At 40.0% G+C, this 19,127-nt stretch overlaps 1 protein-coding gene across 5 annotated transcripts in view; it reads left to right on the forward strand.

Annotated features, from left to right (window-relative positions):
* Positions 1–19,127, forward strand: part of LOC122813988 — a 558,403-nt gene that overhangs the window by 482,089 nt on the left and 57,187 nt on the right. For all 5 annotated transcript variants that reach the window (XM_044086560.1, XM_044086561.1, XM_044086562.1 and 2 more), the window contains one exon: positions 9,604–9,674. In XM_044086560.1, the coding sequence (XP_043942495.1) occupies positions 9,604–9,674 (71 nt within the window). The remainder of the gene's footprint in view (positions 1–9,603; positions 9,675–19,127) is intronic.

Genomic DNA, 19,127 nt, shown 5'->3' on the forward strand with positions numbered 1-19,127 from the left:
TGGCAACCAACTAGATTCCTGCTTTTATGTATATACAAACCAACTAGATTCCTGCTTTTATGTATATATTCTGTATATATTACTTTAATCACTATCTGTAATACTGTTTCTACTTCTGTACCAATTAATGTTTAATTATTTTCTGTATCTATGTTCTTGTTGGAGCTTTTTTCCCCAGGCCTCCACTGAAAATGTGCTCTTTTAGGCCCAGTGGACATTCCTGGTAAACAAATGCAATAAAATAAATAAAATAAAATAAATTTATCTAATAGGTACCCTTCTATTCAAAATTCTCACTCGTGGTTATTGCCCATCCTTTAAAAAGGCTAATATGCATTAGAGATCAAAGCTATCCATGTGGAACCTACAAACAGAAGTGTAGCTAAGGTGGGGCAAAAGGGGGGATGAACTGCAGATTCCAGATGGTCTTCAGTGCATACCTGCATTTAGAAATAAATATTGGTATTGCATTTGTGGAGTGCTGTGGAGCTGTGTGCATGGCTTTAACTGTGTGATCCTCAACAAGGGGATGCTAGACCAGGAGCAAACGTAGTTACCTCTAGCAAAGAACTACCATCTGATTTAAAAAAAAATATAACAGTTTGGGGACATTCAGGAAAATGGAAGGCATTTTCTTCAGAATTAATCTAATTGCATCTGCTTTCATGGCACTGGCTAGTCACGATGTTTACAACACCTATTATTACCAGAATTACCCAGATGGAAATGCCTGGAAGGAAATCTTTCCTCCTATGCACATACTGCAGCTTTTGAACTAAATGTACTAATGAATAAAGCTTATACATGTTATAGAAATACCTGTATTAGTTACTTTAGAAATGTCTCAAAGTACATTTTCCACCTATGGTCATATTTTAAATGTTGGATCATCTACATCTGTTATAACTGCAAGAAACGTTATGTGCACCTGTTATTCCTTCAGAGTGTAGGATTCAAATGCTGCTGACTGCGGTCCTCTGTAAATACTTCCCATTGGAGTTCTCTGTAAGTATTTCTAGCTGCACTTGTACTTCCCACTGAAGTCCTCTATAAGTACTTCTTACTGCACTCCTTTATAACTACTGCCCACTGCAGTCCTAAGTACTTCCCACTGCAGTGCTCTGTAAATGCTTCCCACTGCACTCCTTTGTAAATGTTTCCCACTGCACGTCTTTGTAAATACTTACCACTGCACTCCTTTTAAATGCTTCCTGCCTTATTCAGTTGTAAATGCTTCCCAGTCATCTGTAAATACTTCCCACTGTAGCGGGTTTAGGCAGTATCCCTCCCCAAAGGATGGCTGAGCTGGCATTGGCCACATGTTCCCATCCTTAAATTTAAGGATATTTGTTTCAGGGGCTTTGAAGAATGTCAGATGTTTACAGGGCATTTAGAGGCTATATTTGTGAGGACCAGATATTGAATATTGGATCCTGTAATGGATTTTTTAACTATCTTTACCACAGAGCTTTTATTGATTAAGTCAAAGACCTTCTGGTGCTACCCAATGATAGAGGTACAAGTGTTCCACTTACCTGAGGGGTAGTTGACAATTCCCAAATGATGGGGTTTGTGTTAATAGGAAGTTCTTTAACATGCTCTCTGTGGACATGGAAGGTATCCTGTAGCAGGCTATAATTTGGTAATTTGTCTTGTTTTGGGATGATCTACAGGTTTTTGAGTCCTGTTTGTGGGTCTCTGGGAATCTGCCTGGAGATGATATGATCATTGACAAATATGGAGACACTGCCACAGTTGCTATCAGGCCTGAAGATATGGTAGGCACATACCCCAGGTCCGGAGTGAGGGAGGGCTATCTTTACCTTTAAAATAAGTATCAATAATCACACACATACGCACACACACACACACACACACACACACACACACACACACACACACACACACACACACACACACACACACACACACACACACACACACACACACACACACACACACACACACACACACACACACACACACACACACACACACACACACACACACACACACACACACACACACACACACACACACACACACACACACACACACACACACATGCATTTCAGAAGCAGGAGAGCTTCAAGATCTGGAAGTTTGTTCTTGAAACTTCTTGTATTGAAAAGAGCCACCTTAATAGTGTCCTTTATAAGGTTTAATGTGTTTTCTACACTGGAATGTCTACTTACTAGACTATCCACAGAAAAGCAATATAGGGATAGGAAAGGCTTTAGGCGATATACTCATGCCTTAGAACAAGAGGTGCATGCATCATTTGTAAAGCAAGCCAGACTATCAGTCATCTTATCCCATGTAAACACATACTAGATCCTTCTAGCATGACATCAACTATTCATCTGATTGTTGAAGCTAATTATGCTTTCCTTGTGCCAAGGTATCATTTTGGCGATGGAAGGATTCCACTCAGGACAAGAATCTTACCTGCATTTTTCACATGCATGGAAATTTCTAACATGTTTCTCTGCATTTCTCTCAGGGTTTTGCACCCTAGGTACCTCCTATGGGTAACACTCCTCATGGGCCGTCACTATGTCATAGTCATATTTGCCCAGAGAAAGGACCTTTAGGGACATTGTGACACCAGAAAGAAACAACTGACACAAGCCATATCCTTGTTAAGCCTTGGGAGTGGAGAATCTGTATACCTAACAAATGAGTCAGCAGTCACTGCATTGTTCTTGTTAGTAGACTGGTTAGGAACACTAGCTTGGAAGTAATCTAACTCTGACTGATTTACTGCCGTAGGTCTGCATGGGGGGGGGGGGGCTGATGTGGTGCATTTCCATTGATCCATTGATAATTTGTTCTAGTTCTAAGAGGTACTAGAGGAGATTTTTTATAGGTTCATAGGTTCATGGGTAAGTACTTGGCTAGCTGCCATTGCAGGCCATTTTAAGCTTAGTTAAATTCCATTTTGGTGCTTGAATTAACCTACCACATGTGGTGTTATATTGGTCTTACCCATCCCATGGTCAATAATTACATATTAACCTTAATAATAATAACTGGCCTAAGCATATGACATTTTAATGTGATTTAGTTGAGAACGTGAGAGAGGTTTTGGTATGTGAGTATGATACTCACTCTGCATGGATTTTTCTGCAAAGAACTCCTCCATATTAATTAAATATTTGCACCTCCCATAGATAAAGTTGTTTGTGTTGAATATGAGTTTGTTATCAATAAGCATAAGTCAGTTTCTATACTGCCTGAGGATGACAAGTGATAGCAGGCTGGCAGCTGAAGGCAGATAAGTCAGCTGACCTTCCCTAATGGGAAATGCTTTTAGCAGCTAGTTGCAGAAGGACACAGATAAGGAAATGTGACTAAGTCAACAATTAGTTCATGGAGAAGTACACAATTAAGGAAATGTGGCTAAGCTGATAATTAGGGTCTACTTTATTCCCGCAAAAGCCGAATCGATCGAATACAATTTGCGCAACACATAACGAGCGAAACGCAAGTATGTCAAACGCACTAAACCACGAAAGTGGAACTATCGAATTCGCATAGTTGGCCCGTCTGCGGAATAGCTCCGTAAGGTAAGTGTGCGATAGTTATGGACCTTAGGGTTAGGGTGCGGGTTAAGGTAAGTGCATAGATAGGTAATGTATGTAAGGTTTAGTGTAGGGTTTTGTTAAGTGTATGTGTGTGGAATATTTAGTTTGTTTGGGTATTGCTCAGTAGGGTAAGTGTGCAGTAGTTAAGGACCTTAGGGTTAGGGAGCGGTTAAGGATAGTGTATAGATAGTTGTGTATGTAGGGTTTAGTGTAGGGTTAGAAGTAGGGTTTTGGTGCTTTACTTTAGGATTAGAAGTAGGGTTTTGGTTAGTGTGTGTATGTGTTGTTTTTTACTGTGTTTCGATAGGTAGTATGTTGCGGGCAGTGGGGGTGGCCAACTATGAGAGATCGAGATTTCAAATTTCACGGTTTAATGCATTCGACGTATTTGCGTTTCACTCATTATGGTTCGTGCGAATTGTATTCGACCGATTCGGCTATTCATGGGAATAAAGTAGACCCAATAATTAAGCCATGGAGAAGTGCACAGATAATGAAATGTGACTAAGTCCATAATTAGGCCATGGAGAAGTTCACAGATAAGGAAATGTGAGTAACTTAATAAATAGCTCATGGAGAAATGTACAGATAAGAATATGTGACTAAGCCAATAATTAATTCATGAAAAAGTGCACAAATAATAAAACGTGAATAAGTCAATAATTAGTTCATGGGGAAGTGCACAGATAAGGGAATGTGACAAAGCTGATAATTAATTCATGGAGAATTAATTCACGGAGAAGTGCACAGATAAGGAAATGGGACTAACCCCATAATCAGTAGTTGTATCCTGTGGTGGTGAATAACCATATGCAGTGTAGAGAGGGGCAACCCACCCCCAACCAAAGCCAGTAGAGTGAGTAAGTTACATTTTGGGAGGAAAGTAGTGCAGATAGATAGGCAGTCGGACCAAAGTATCTGGGCCTGTACAGTGCCTTTTGCAGTCTCGATGCACACAATGCAGCCTTATTCAGGAAATTTAAAGGACTTACAAAGGTTTGAAAAAATCTCTTGGAACTCAAGAACTAGTAGCTAATATATTTATAAACTGCCACCAAGCAATCAGAACTCCAGAATTAATCTGGTTTTCTTCTCTCACAGTAAAAAAAAAAAAAACATTATTTAATTCCAGCTAGACTAACTCAAATAGCAAAACAGAATGTAGCTATTTACTGGAATTTCTGAAAGTAAAAAACTAAAAGACCTTTAATTCATAGATTTTAGATTATTCATAGATTTATATTAGCTACTGCCCCCTGGGTCAAACCCTGCACCTTGTATCTTTAAGGGGAACACCTTAACCATTATGTCAGCCCACTTTTCCCAGTTGTCAAATGGTCAGACTGAACAAAATACTGCAAATTGATAACTTTATACTGATAAATTAGATAACTTTGTCTGGAATCAGTGTGTTCTTTAAACATTACTCTTGTAAGCTAGTGTGGGACCAGCCCCCTCAGAGACTAGTTCTGATGTAATGAGCTCTGTACCGTGCCTGATTAGAGATTTTATTTATTTATTTATTTGTTAAATTAATAGGTCAAATTATCCCACTGGTCCCTTTATCAGTTATGACTCAGGTCTTGGCCAAGTAATAACATGTGTAAAAAGTCAGATGTAAAGAAACAGAGTTTATTCTCACTGTTTTATCTTTGTTAGGTTTTTGGGGAGGGAGAGGTAGCGAATGGGTAATTAACGTTCTTCTACAGTTCTCTGTTGCTGTGTTGCTATACTGTGTTTACAAGTCAAATCCCTGTACTGCACTGGATTCAGAAATAATTAATTGTAATGCCGTAACATAAAAGTGGCCCAAACTGACCCTGGTAGTTAGACTTATTAGGCTCACTAGCGTTATACGCAGAGCTCATATATTGTTTTTGTCTTGCTCCCTGTTGAAATGTTGGCACTCGAAATGCTGAGTACAGACAAGTGGAAAAAGCAAAAGACAGAAAAGCCACAGAAGAGTGAATCTTGAAAATGACTCTTCTCCTTAAAACTTCTTTTTTAGGGGGGGCAAGCCCCCTACACCTACCAGACATATATACCAACTCCAAGATTGCCATTCCGTGGAGGAAAGAGAAGAGTCTCATAAATGGCATCTTGGGCTTGGTACATACAAGTATGACCTTTCACCCAGTCTCCATGTTTTAGGACTCACTCTAGAGGGTCCCAATATTTCAAATGGTTGCCTTTTAATCCAATTCATTTAGAAATTGAAAATCTCTTAGCTGTAGATCATCACTATGTCAGCTTTCCCAAAGACAGGCCCAGCCTTCTTAATCTTGATAACTCTGAAAAGGTTGCAGAAACAGTAAACAGTAGTTATACAGTTCCTACAACTTATTTCGACCTGGCCAAAGCCTTTGATACTATTTCCTATGTGAGTGTTATTAACAGATAAGACTTGAACATAAATCTATATACTATGCACTGGATAACCAACTAGCTTTCGAACAGAACCCATGCAGTTAATGTCACGGGTACAACCTCTGAAAGTAAAAATATTTCAGTGGCATCCCTTGGGGCTTGGTGTTGGGCTCTCTCCTATTTTTCATTTACTCTTCTCAGACCTCTACAACAATTATGCTGGATTATGGTTATCTAAATTTGTATATGATTGCAAACTGGATGTTGTTCTTTCATCTGCTAATACAAACTTGCTCCAACAAGGGCTAGGACATGGCTATAACTTGTGTATGGACAAAAGTCTCAAATTAAATGTAAAGAAATGTAGTAGAATTACATTTCGTAAAAATAACAGTTTCACGTCCCACCATATAGATGGCATTCTCTTCCAGATATACACAATTATCAGAAAACTCCACACCTTTGTGGATAACGTCTTATCTTCTGATCATCATATCTCAACAGTAGTTAGGAAATCTTATCTGGCCCATAATTTCAAGGGAATCTCCTCTGAATAAAAAGTTATACTTCATCTGTACCCATCTCTCATACAGCGGTTAGATATAATGCTGTCTTCTGTAGGGACTTGTCTATGTACCCATCTCTCATACAGCGGTTAGATATAATGCTGTCTTCTGTAGGGACTTATCTAAACATATCACTCATCTTCAGAGACTTCAGATAGTCCTAACTATAAAACATCGCTGACCTCAAGACCGATGGCTATCCTGGCGGACTAGCAGCTCTTTCTCTGCATTCTGTATGATATAGAGTCTCCTTCATGTTGAATTGTGTTTAACCTTCTGTGCTGTGAAAGACCTGACCTTCCTTGATTTCCTATACCGTTGAAAAGCAAAAGGTTCATCACATGCTGAGGTAAAAGACCTATTTTATTTATTGACCAGGAAAGTCCAACTAGGACAATGCCTATTTTCAGCAGAGGCCTGGGGAGAAACGTTGCAGATGCATGTCTTTGGATTGCGGGCGGAAACCCATGAAAATCCAGGGAGGACATGCAGACTCCATACAGAAGGCACCCCTCCTGAGAATCAAACTGGAGAAGCTTTTACTGTGAAGCGACAATGTTAACCATTGCACCACTGTACCACCCTAAATCTCCATCAGCAAATGAATAAGACAATAGTATGATAGATTCCTTTTCTAATATTCGCCTCTCTTTTCTGTTCATAATCTGACTGTATGAAGATCGTCACTACATTGTCAGCTTAAATGCTAGGCGATAATATAAACTGAATCAGTTACCTGATTGTATCTAAGAGAACTGTGACGGATGTATTCATTGCTTAGTGTGTAGTGTTCATTTGTACACTGTACTCATTTTATTAATATTACTGGTATCTAATGCATTGCTTACTCATAACAGCTTTTCTCCATGGAAACCTGCTATAAGAAGGGCATGCCTAATCAAACTAACCAGGTTTATAACTGTAATTAATACATACAGTTATTGCCATGGAATGTTACCCCATTTGCATATTTTTCTTTCTTGCTTTCTTTATTGAGTAAACAGTCTCGTCCAAAGCTCAACATTCTTCAGCACAAGACCTGTGCTATCCAGTCTTAAACTGTCATGATGTGTAATTTATTATTTCGGGGGACAGAATAAATGGCCAAGTCACTGAATGGTATATTATCAGTGCAAGGAGGATTGTGTCACGGTCCCAAGGTGCAACAACCTCAGAGTTTATTGTAGCAGTAGTGAGGGTACAGGGCAAAGCTTCCTGCATGGAGAATGTGGGGATGTGGCCACCCCCCCCAAAAAAAATACACTTTCAGTGTTCCATTCTGGTGGATTTTCAACTACCACCTTTTATCATCTAAAAGTCTGGTTGAGTTCTTACAGCTTAGGACAGGTGATGTAAAGCAGGCAACAATCATATGTAAAATCTAAACAGCAGAGAATAAACTCAAAGCATGATTTAGAGCAAAATATGAAAACAATCTAAGGGACTAAACATCACTAGAATTAACACAACACATATTAATAACATATTGTACAAAGATAATACATTTAAAATATAATTAGTAAGTTAGACAAAAATACAGATGTGATACATTTAGTTGTAGGTAAACAACAGACAGAACTATAAAGTAAGCCTCCATGATGCTGTGGTGTCCCACTGCACTGTAACCATTTTAAGTGGTTTTGTAGTGCATGGAGTGGATGATTATGCTCCAATATTTGGAAAAAGACAAACCATTAAGTGCCAAAGTGGCGCATGACCCGACCTTAACAAATGTTAAGCAACCCCTGCTTATATTGTTAAGGTTGGGTCTAGTGCCGGGCAGTAAAATCTGCATGTACTGACTAGCAAATGACAGCAGCAGACATAAAAGATTTGTTCCTGTCTGCTCTCTGTACTGGTAATGTGTCCCCATCTTCCTCAGTCAAACTCAGTTGCTAGAATACCAGGGTGTGTTAGCATCCATTTCCTGAAGGATACAAACTGTGAAACTCAAATGTGTGCCATTGTTTAGTGACTTCAGTCCTCAGTGGTTTGTCGGAAAACCAGAGATTTTATGAGGAACAGACCAAAAATATGAAGCAATAATCTGGACATCCTATGAAAATCTAGACATTTGAGAGGTATGAAAGGTGAGTGTAAACATAATGGACTATGTTACACTACCTCTCTGAGAGCACTCACAGTTTGTTTTTTGGCTTTGATAGCTAGGTGATTTTTTCATCTGTAACTAATAATACATGGAGCAGATAAAGCTCCATGCATGGCAAAGAATTATGATTGGTTCACTGATTGTAACCTTCAATTATGTGTCCGCAACATGGATGCCAAGATTCACCTCTCAGGCTTCGCTCTTGAAGTTAATTTCACGGCATCCATGTCTCGAACACAAAATAAGTGGGCTATGATCAGTGACCCGATCATAATCCTTTATGTTATGAAATATTTTTCTCACGAAGGAAAACTAAAGGCTGGGTGTCACATGGCATGCAATGGGAGGATACGTTTACACTTCAGTATTGCAGCACATATTTTAATTTACAATAGTACTGACGTGATCTTACAGCATCCAATTACAAGGCTGGTGTACTTTATTAATATTTTGCAATGATATGCTATCATCATACATTATTTTTTCATGTTACAGAGTTACGTTTATTCCGTTAGTCTGTGTACATTTTTCTTACCGTTTTACATTCTTATTACCGTATCATGGCGTTTACCTCATTTATTTTTTTACGGTATTATTACAGCATATAAGGAAACATGTTTTGACATTTTATTTCATCACATCATTGCAAAATGTAACAAGATGATCTACAGAAGTAATACATTTAGCACATTAATAGCACATTAAAAATGAACAAATGAGATACATTCTGTTCTTTTCTGATATTGAAATGCAGATTTGGGATGTTTGACCCGACTTGTTTCCCTTCCTTGACTGTCTGAAAAGGTTACTGATCATTGTTAAATAAGCGCTTATTTTATTGTTTTCCATCATCCTGCATGCTACTAAAATATTGCAATTTTATTACATAATTGTTACTGCTTCCTGACTGGCTAGGATATATCGTTTCCTTACAGTGTCACCATACTTTTGTTTAAATTTCTTTATGTTTTAGAACTGTACTTCCAGATGAAGTCGCCCCTGTGCAATATCCAGTTGATATTCCAGTGCAAGATAAACACTCAGGTATGTTAATGTATGCTTCCAACATACGTACTTCTGGAAATAGATTGCTATTATTACTATTATTACTAGCAGTTACTCATGATGTTACTTTCCAGTACCAGATTTATATGAAATGGCTGCGGGTACTTCGTAATGTGAGGCTTTTCACCTCATGTTACACTTCATTTGAAATTATTTACATACATCATCATCTAGGGTGGCACGGTGGTGCAGCAGTTAACATTGTCACCTCACAGCAAGAGGCTCCCTGATTCGATTCTCGGCTGGGGTGCCTTCTGTGTGGAACCTGCATGTCCTCCCTGCATTCGCATGGGTTTTCTCCCACAAACCAAAGACATGCATCTAGAGCCTTTCTCCCTGGTCCTCCACTGAAAATAGGCTCTGTCCCAGTTGGACTTTCCTGTTAAATAAATAAATCAGCCTCAATCCCCCCCTTTCCCCATTTTTTACATGAGGTTGGGGTGTCATGTCAACTGTCACCATCTCTCTCTCTCGATTTAATGCCACTCTTATGTCTGGCTGTCACAGGTCTTTCTGCACATAATCCATCCATCTCTTTGCTGGATGCCCTTGTTTCCTCTTGCCTTCTTCCTGTCTGTCCCAAATCTGCTTCCCCAGATTGTCTTTTGCTTTTCTGCATCATCATAATTTGTTCTCTTTGGACTTTTCTGCAATTGGAACTATTTGGGCTTTTGCTGTGATGTCCTCATTTCTTCATCTGTTCCATAGTATCCATCCTACCACCCTTCTCAGGCACTTTATTTCCATCACCTCTAGCTTCCTCATCTGCTCTGCCATGCCACCCAGGTTTCTGTGTCATGCAGTACTATTAGTCACACCACTGTTTTGTAAGCCTTATTTGTCATCTCATTTGACAGTCTTCTGTCATACATACCCCTGACGATCTGTGCCAGGTGGTGTTTGTATGCCTTATTTGTAAGCCTTATTTGTCATCTCATTTGACAGTCTTCTGTCATACATACCCCCCCTGACAATCTGTGTCTGTCATACATACCCCTGACAATCTGTGCCAGGTGGTGTTTTGTATGCCTTATTTGTCATCTCATTTGACAGTCTTCTGTCATACATACCCCTGACAATCTGTGCCAGGTGGCTGCAGCTCCTCTGATCCTAGCTTTGACCTTCTTATTCAGACTACCCTTCTTCTCCACCATTTCTTTCAGATACTTAAAATTGTTAACCTATTTCATGATGTTCTCTTCTATCTCAATTTTCAGCTTCTTCTGATTTCCTCCCAGTTGCTGCCATTTCATCTGTCTTTGCTGTACTCAACTTCATCCCACGTGGCTGCAGTTTTGCAATCTATTCCCTTATCCTTTGATGAAGTTCTTGCTCAGAGTCTACCTGTAATGCCACATCATATGCATACACCAACGTTGTTGATCTGTTCCCTTTCACCTGTTTGCTGATGTCATCCAGCACCAGCATGAACAGCAGTGGGCTCAAAGCTAAACCCTGATGCACAAGTAGTCCTACTGGGAACTGTTAGACAGAACACTCTTCATACTTTAGTAATTGGGTCCTTGTACACTGCCTGCATGAGTTCTATCAGTGTTTCTGGGACTTTAAGCCACTGCAGGACTGCCCAAATCAGCTTTTTTGAGACCCTGTCATATGCTTTCTCCATGTCTAGGAATGCCCAGCTGGACTCCCTCCTCATATCTATCATCTTCTTAACTACCTGTCTCACTAAAAACATGGGGTCAGTTATGCTTCATCCTGATCTAAATCCAAACTACTCATCTCCCATCTTACTTTCTACTACTTTGCGTATCTATTTATCAATGTAAATGTAACATTGTTTGCCAGCAAAAACCTTATTAGTTAAAGATCTCTTTAATGTGGAATTATTCAGATGACATTACTTCTACAGAAATTATTCATACTGACTGATATTGGTGGATTGCAATTACAGGATTTTGAGTGGCCTTTTATGGTTGGAATGCTCTGAAATGTGTAGTTTTGTCATTATTGGTTCACACGTTTTATTTCATTGCTTCCTGGAAAAATGTTCAAAACTACAAATTTAAAACACACTGTACTAAGTGGTGCCATATTAAACCAGGAATATAATTTAATACAATCAGGAAGGTTAATCAAAGAACACATGCATGTATGCATGGTCCTAAAATATGTGCAAGAGGCATATGGTTTGAAAACTGCCCAAAGGTAAACATAATCAACCACTGGCCAGATGCATTTTATTTGAATGTGGGTTTCAGTGCCATTTCAATTAATATAAGTTTCAAGGGTAGAGAAGTTTGCTGGTCGTGCTGTTTGTTTTCATTGTGAAACTGTATTGTTTTGTTTAGCAAATGGCTATTAGTGTTTGTGCTATAAAATTTGAAATAAAATATTTGTAATCATTCTAGAAGTAAAGAAAATAGCATGCACACTGACAGGTTTGAACAGTGTGTTTATGGTAAATAGTGTGCACACTGACTGGTTTGAACAGTGTGTTTATGGTAAATAGTGTGCACACTGACAGGTTTGAACAGTGTGTTTATGGTAAATAGTGTGCACACTGACAGGTTTGAACAGTGTGTTTATGGTAAATAGTGTGCACACTGACAGGTTTGAACAGTGTGTTTATGGTAAATAGTGTGCACACTGACAGGTTTGAACAGAGTTTATGGTAAATAGTGTGCACACTGACAGGTTTGAACAGTGTGTTTATGGTAAATAGTGTGCACACTGACAGGTTTGAACAGTGTGTTTATGGTAAATAGTGTGCACACTGACAGGTTTGAACAGTGTTTATGGTAAATAGTGTGCACACTGACAGGTTTGAACAGTGTGTATGGCAAATGGGGAGAAATAGGCAAGTAATGGGACACTGGAGTGTCTGTGGGGCACTGCTTCAGGGGAGGGGAGGTTGTTTAGGGGCCCTAATCCATTACCCTGCCTAGGGCCCCATTTGACCATGATCTAGCTCTGGTTGTTGGCATTCTTTATGAAGGGTGTTTGACTATCTTCTTTAACTTTCTGTCTTTTCCTTGCCACGTGATAGCATTTCTTTGTGCCATCTACTGAGTCACTTTCCAGAAGCTGGTAGTGCCCACGACCCTGTTCTTTGCTATTTCAACTCCTTTCTTAGCTTCTTTCTTAGCCAACCAGTATTCTTTCTTAATCTGGTCTGCCTTTTCTATGTCCTACTTTTTCTTGCACTTCTTTGTTTTGATGACTTCCTGGGCTTCTGCATTGCACCACCAGTTTTCCTTATGTACCTTATTTCCATCCCTGTCTCAGCCGCATATGTGTACTGTAGTCTTCACACATGCTGTTTTGAGGGCCTGCCATTCTTCTTCAACTCCAGTTATTTCCTCTCCATCCTGAGGTGCCAGAGCCCTGAGTAATTCCTTAAACTCTTGTACTTTCTCTCAAGTCAACTTTCAGGTCTTCAGCCAAGTCTCCACTGACCTTAGAACCTTCTCTGAACACACTGCTTGTAGCTGATTGTGGCAACCAGTGGTTTATGTTGTGGGCTGACTATTTCACTGGGGATGACTTTGCAGTCACTGATTCTACTTCACTGCCCTTTCCTTACTAGGAGGAAGTCTACCTGAGTTGCATGTTGGCCACTCTTGTATGCGATCTGGTGACTGTCTCTGTCTTACTGAGCCATGTTGTTCTCACGATCAAGTCATTTGCCAGACATAAGTCTAGAATGGTGTCTCCTTTCTTATTCCTGTTGCCCACCCATGTGACTGCAGGCAGTCCTCATATCCTGTTCTTTCTGTCCCAACATGTGCAGTCAGGTCACCCATTATCAATACCAATTCATGTTGTCCTTCTTGATCTAGAAGGTTCTGCAACTGCTGCTGACTGCACTCTTTTTTTTGCTTGCTGTCACAACCTTGCTGTGGGGCATCGGCTGAGATTATGAATAGTGCCCTATCCTTTCACTTGAGTCTGATTGCCTTGAGTCTATCACTAATTCTGATGACAGCCCTCACTGTCTTCTGAAGCCACTTCCTTACAATTCATACTCCATTTTTAGTTTGTCCTTCTCCTGGGTAGTAGACTCTGGACCCCAAGCCAAGTAGCTTTTTTGCATTGCCCTTCCATCTTGTCTCTTGGATATATAGGTTGTCCTACCTCCTCCTTGCCATCATGTCATCGACTTCCAAGCTGCGTCCTATCAGTGAAGCTACACTGAATGTAACAATTCTAAGTTTATGTTTGGAAGACGTCACATCCAGCTTTTGCTCAACAGAGTTATCTCAGGTAACCCAAGCTGGATAAATGGACATTGGCTGGCCAGTAGCTTATTGATCTAGGGCTGCTGGGCATTATGGTGGGCACACACTAACCAATAGGGGCACATACACCCCTCCCACCATTAGCATGGATCCCTGATGCAGGTCCTCAACCCTCTTACCACCAGCAAATACCCATGCCCACTTTTGGTGACATGCACCTTCTAGAGACAGTTTTTACACCATCAGTTGGCTAGCTCTGACAGGGCACATTCTGTGATCTGTGCTTTCCTGCCTTGAGGATACTGTGCACCACAGTTGATGTCCAAAGCAGTTAGTCTGTACAACTCTTCTTCCTATAGGGCACAATCTTCACTATGGGCTGCTGCCCACAACTCCATTTTTATTTATTTATTTATTGCATTTGTTTAGCGGGAAAGTCCACTGGGCCTAAATGAGCCCATTTTCAGTGAAGGTCTGCGGAGAAGAGCTCAGGCAAGAACAGAGGTACAGAAAATATTAAGCATTAATTGGTACAAAAGTAGATACAGTGTTTACACATAGTGATTACAGTAATACATACAGAATAAATACATAAAAGCAGGAATGTTGTTGGTTGCCAGATGAATTCAATCAAAGAGGTATAAACAGAGATGTATTAATCAACATTATTGTACCAGTATCAACAAGTGATGAAAAATAATAATTATGGAGAAAATATCATCAGTCAGCAGTAGCAAAAAGCACAGGAGTTTAGTTATCATACAAGGAGAAGGAAGAGGTTAGGTTATATAGCAGGTACACAGCCAAGAAGAGTTGAAATGATTTTTCAGCATTTGTTTGAAGGTGGTAGTGCTGCCTGTGTTTCTTTCGAGTTCCATAGTTTGGCAACGCTGAAGGAGTAGTGGAGATGACCAGCAGATAAGGTGGGCTTTTCTGCTTTTAGAAGTAGATGATTTTCATATCTTAGTTGCCTGCTGGGTAAGTAGTGTCGAGAAACCAGGACAATCTGTGGGTCTATAGATTATTTTGTGCACTGTAGTTAGTTGGATAAATGAGAGGTGGTGGGGGAGTTCCAGTCAGCCTAATTTTTTCAGTTAGTTACAGTGGTGGGATGAGAATATGGCTTTGGTGGCATATTTTTTTATTCTGTTGTAACACATTTCAAGTTTGGATCTTGCAGAATTTTGGGTATTAGTGAGGAGAGGGGTGCCATAAAGGAGACACAGTAATAAAAAGGTGGTTGCAAGGATTTCTCTAGTAGAGAGGCTAAGAAAGTGTTGGTGCCTGTAGAGCATACCAAGCTTTTTTTGTGTTTTTTGATGTTATTGTTTATGTGCAGGTCAAAGTTAAGGTTTTCATCTATAATAATGCCTTGTAGTTCAGTGTATGGGATAACTTCTTTAGTGGTATTGTCTTGGCCTAGTATAGTGAAGATTTTTTTTTATCTAGGGGAGTGGTTTTCTTAGTGGTAAAAAGTACTAGTTTATTTTTTTTTTTGGATTTAGGTCAAGATAATTGTTAACCTTCAGTAGAGGTGAGGGCATTCTGGGTGATTTGCTGGAGTTCAGAGCTGGAATTTGCAGTGCATTTTATTGTAGAGTCATCAACATACTGGATTACTGAGCATTGTGGGAGAGTGGAGTCTATATGTATATATATATATATATATATATATATATATATATATATATATATATATATATATATATATATGGGTCTATATTAGAACATCGAAGTTTCACAACATTGAATGTTCTAATATTGACCCCTATTTCCACCACAGTGCTGAAAATAGCGAAGCAACAGAAAACCAAATTTTTTCCTATGGAAAGAATTTGGTTGTCTGTTTCTGTCGCTTCGCTATTTCCAGCGCGGTGGTGGAAAGCTACGGGTCTGGTTCAGGTAAGTGTGCGATTGGGTGTGGGTTAGGTGATTTAGGGTTAGGGCACAGGTCAGGTAAGTGTGCGAATGTGTGGACGTGAGGCTTAGGGTGGGTTAGGTGAGTTTGGGTTAGAGCGCGGGACCTTAGGGTTAGGGTTTGGGTTAGGTAAGTGGATAGATAGTGGTGTATGTAGTTTAGTGTAGGATTAGATGTAAGATTTTAGGTGTATGTGTGTGGATTGCTGTTTGTTTGGTGTGCTTGTGTTGTGTGTATGTGTTTTGGAAGAGCAAATTTTTTTCCCTAGGAAAACAATTTGCTGTTCTGCATGTTCGATGTTTTCAGCGTTCACTGAATAGGGGTAGATGTTAGAACATTCTAAGTTGTGAAACTTCGATGTTCTAATATAGACCCCATATATATATATATATATATATATATATATATATATATATATATATATATATTTATATAAAATCTTACACTGTGAATAATATCATCTGTGTTTATAAAGCTTACATTTTTTTACTTTCATTTATAATGATTTTAATTATACAGTTGTATTTGTTACTGAATTGTGTGTAAGGTTCACAGATTAGTTCTAGGCTAAATACCCTTGTAGGCCATTTTAAGCCTAGCCAATTACACCAAGTGAGAACTGAACTCTGCACCTTGTGTCTGTAAGGTGAACACCTTAACCATTATGCCAACCTCCCATCCCTACTGTCTTTACTGTAGTCTTGTTTTATATGGATTTTGTTTTCCCTGGGCCTATGTTGAAAAGGGCAGAATACCTACCCAGTTGGCCATCCTGGTAAACAAATGTAGAAAATAAATAAATAAATCAATAAAATCTTAATTTCATTCTTCTCTGGTGGTTTACATACATGTACACAAATCTGAACACCTGCTTTGCCTTCCCCTGTAAGCTTGGACATTCCCAAACATATTCTGTAACAGCTACATCAGAGGCATGACTTTGCAGAACCAAGTACAGCATCCCCTGCACCACTATCTCTCTCTCTCTCTCTCTCTCGCTTTCTCTCCAGTAGGTGTCAGCTCTGCAACAGGTCAACTCACCTCTACGTTCCCAGGATGGATGAGCTTATCTCAGCCACTCAGTCCTACTTTTTCTCTTCAGCTCTTCCGGGACTTGGGTCTTCCATTCTCCCCTTGAGCTCTTCCAGAACCTGAGTCTCTAACCTGCCCTTCTCAGCTCTTCCAGCATCTAAGTCTCCCACCTTCCCTCTGCAGTATTTACAGCAACCGGATCTCCCACCATCCTTCTTCATATCTTTCCAGTGCCTGAGTTTCCCAACTGGATCTCCCACCGTCCTTCTTCATATCTTTCCAGTGCCTGAGTTTCCCAACTGGATCTCCCACCGTCCTTCTTCATATCTTCCAGTGCCTGAGTTTCCTACTTTCCAGCATCTGCTTTTCCACCATCTGGGCCTCTCACCCTTCTTCCTCAGGTTTTCCCACCTCTTGGGCTTCCCACTCTCCTTACTTAGTCTACTCTTCCATCTCATGGGCCTTTAACCCTTTGCCCTCACCACTTCCAGCATATGGATCACTAAGTGATCTTGGGTCACAGTCAGAACCTCATCTGCACCACAGAACCATGACTTGGTCCTCTTACATTTTTAACTGTTTCCTCTCATACATTCCAGTTTCTATAGGTTCATAGGTGTGTACTAGGCTAATGACCCTGGAGCCTTTACAAACCTAGCCCATAGGATTACCCTGGCATTGTGCCACTCGACCTTAGTTCTTTTTCTGACCGCAGTGGCAATGTGGTGGTCAAATGAGAGATTGCTATCAACCTGTGTTCCCAGATCTCTTATGATGCCTTCTGTGTTCAGTGGACTACCATCGATGTGGTAATTCATGGGAACCAGGTTTTTCCCAAAGGGGATGATGACACATTTTTTGACATTGAGCTTAAGGCCATGGTTCTGACACCAGTCATTGGTCTCAGTGAGGACTTTCTGTAGGATGTCAGCATCACTTGGGGAGTTAGCTATGGCTCCCAACTTGCAATCATCTGTGAACTTTGTCAGCCAGAGTCCCTTCATGTTGGCCTGGACTTCAGAGAAGTAGATACCAAACATGAGAGGACCCAGGATCAAACCCTGTGGGACTCCACTCATGACTGGTCGACAGTCTGACTTAGAGTCAGCTACTTTCACACTGTGGGCTCTATCTTTGAGCCAGTTTGCAACCTACCTAGTGATATAGGGGTTGATGCCTAGCTTAGTGAGTTTTTCTATGATTCCTGAGTATCAAAGGCATTGGCCAGATCAAGGTAGGCAGTATGAACCACCTTGCCTTTATCCACAGCTCTGGTGACTGACTCAAAGAAGTCGACTAGGTTGAGCAGGCATGATCTACCTTTCACAAAACCAAACTGTGTAGGATCCAGAGTTTGGAGGTTCCCTATATCCTTGTTTATTATGTCCATGTTGATGCGTTCCATAGCTTTGCATATCAGACTTGTCAGGCTAATGGGGCAATAGTTTCCAGGGTCTGTAATCACTCCTCCTTTGTGGAGAAGGATGACTGTAGCAGTGCGCCATTCGGTAGGGACAAAGCCTGAGGTGAGGCTGTGACTGAACAGGGCACACATGTGAGGTGCCAGTTCACTCTGTAGTTCATGTTGAACACAGCCAGGGATATTGCAGGTCCCACATAAGCTGTATTCTTGGCCTTGGACAGTGCTGTTTTAACCTGTGCAGCAGTAATACTGGGTGCCTGGCAATCTACTGGTATTGTGATTGGTCCTTTGATGGGGGCGAGAGCGATAATGTTGGCACTGAATCTGTTGGCCAGTATAGTGGCAATATCTGTTGGCCCAGTATAGGAGGTGCCATTGTGCAACAGTGAGCAAATCTGGGTATTGCCGTGGAGATTCTTTACATAACTATAGAAGGCCTTGTGGTTGTCTTTACTATTTGCTGCAATTCTATTTTCATAGCTAGCTTTAGAGGATTTGATGAGGGATCTCAACTTTTTGTTGAGGCTGATAAGGGAGTTTTTCCAGTCTTGGGACTTCACCTTATTTCTCATCAGTTTCCTCCTTCTGTTGTAGAGTTTGTTTATGGCAGGGGATCACCAGATTGGGTTCCTTTTTTGGAGGATTTTTTAAATACTTAATAATTGTTATTTAAATTAGTATCATCATGGACTTTCTTTTGTCAGCATACTTACATTTATTTTTATATTATTTAAAATGTTATTTCTCTGTGATTTTTATTTTGAATTTGTTGATGTTTGCTTTATTTCTGATGCAAATTTCTATTTTCTTTATACATATTATCTTAATACTTACATATTGTTACATAAGTGAATAGC

Source organism: Protopterus annectens, chromosome 10.part0 (genome assembly GCF_019279795.1).
Source record: "Protopterus annectens isolate FY-2018-M chromosome 10.part0, PAN1.0, whole genome shotgun sequence".
Taxonomy (NCBI): Eukaryota; Metazoa; Chordata; order Ceratodontiformes; family Protopteridae; genus Protopterus; species Protopterus annectens.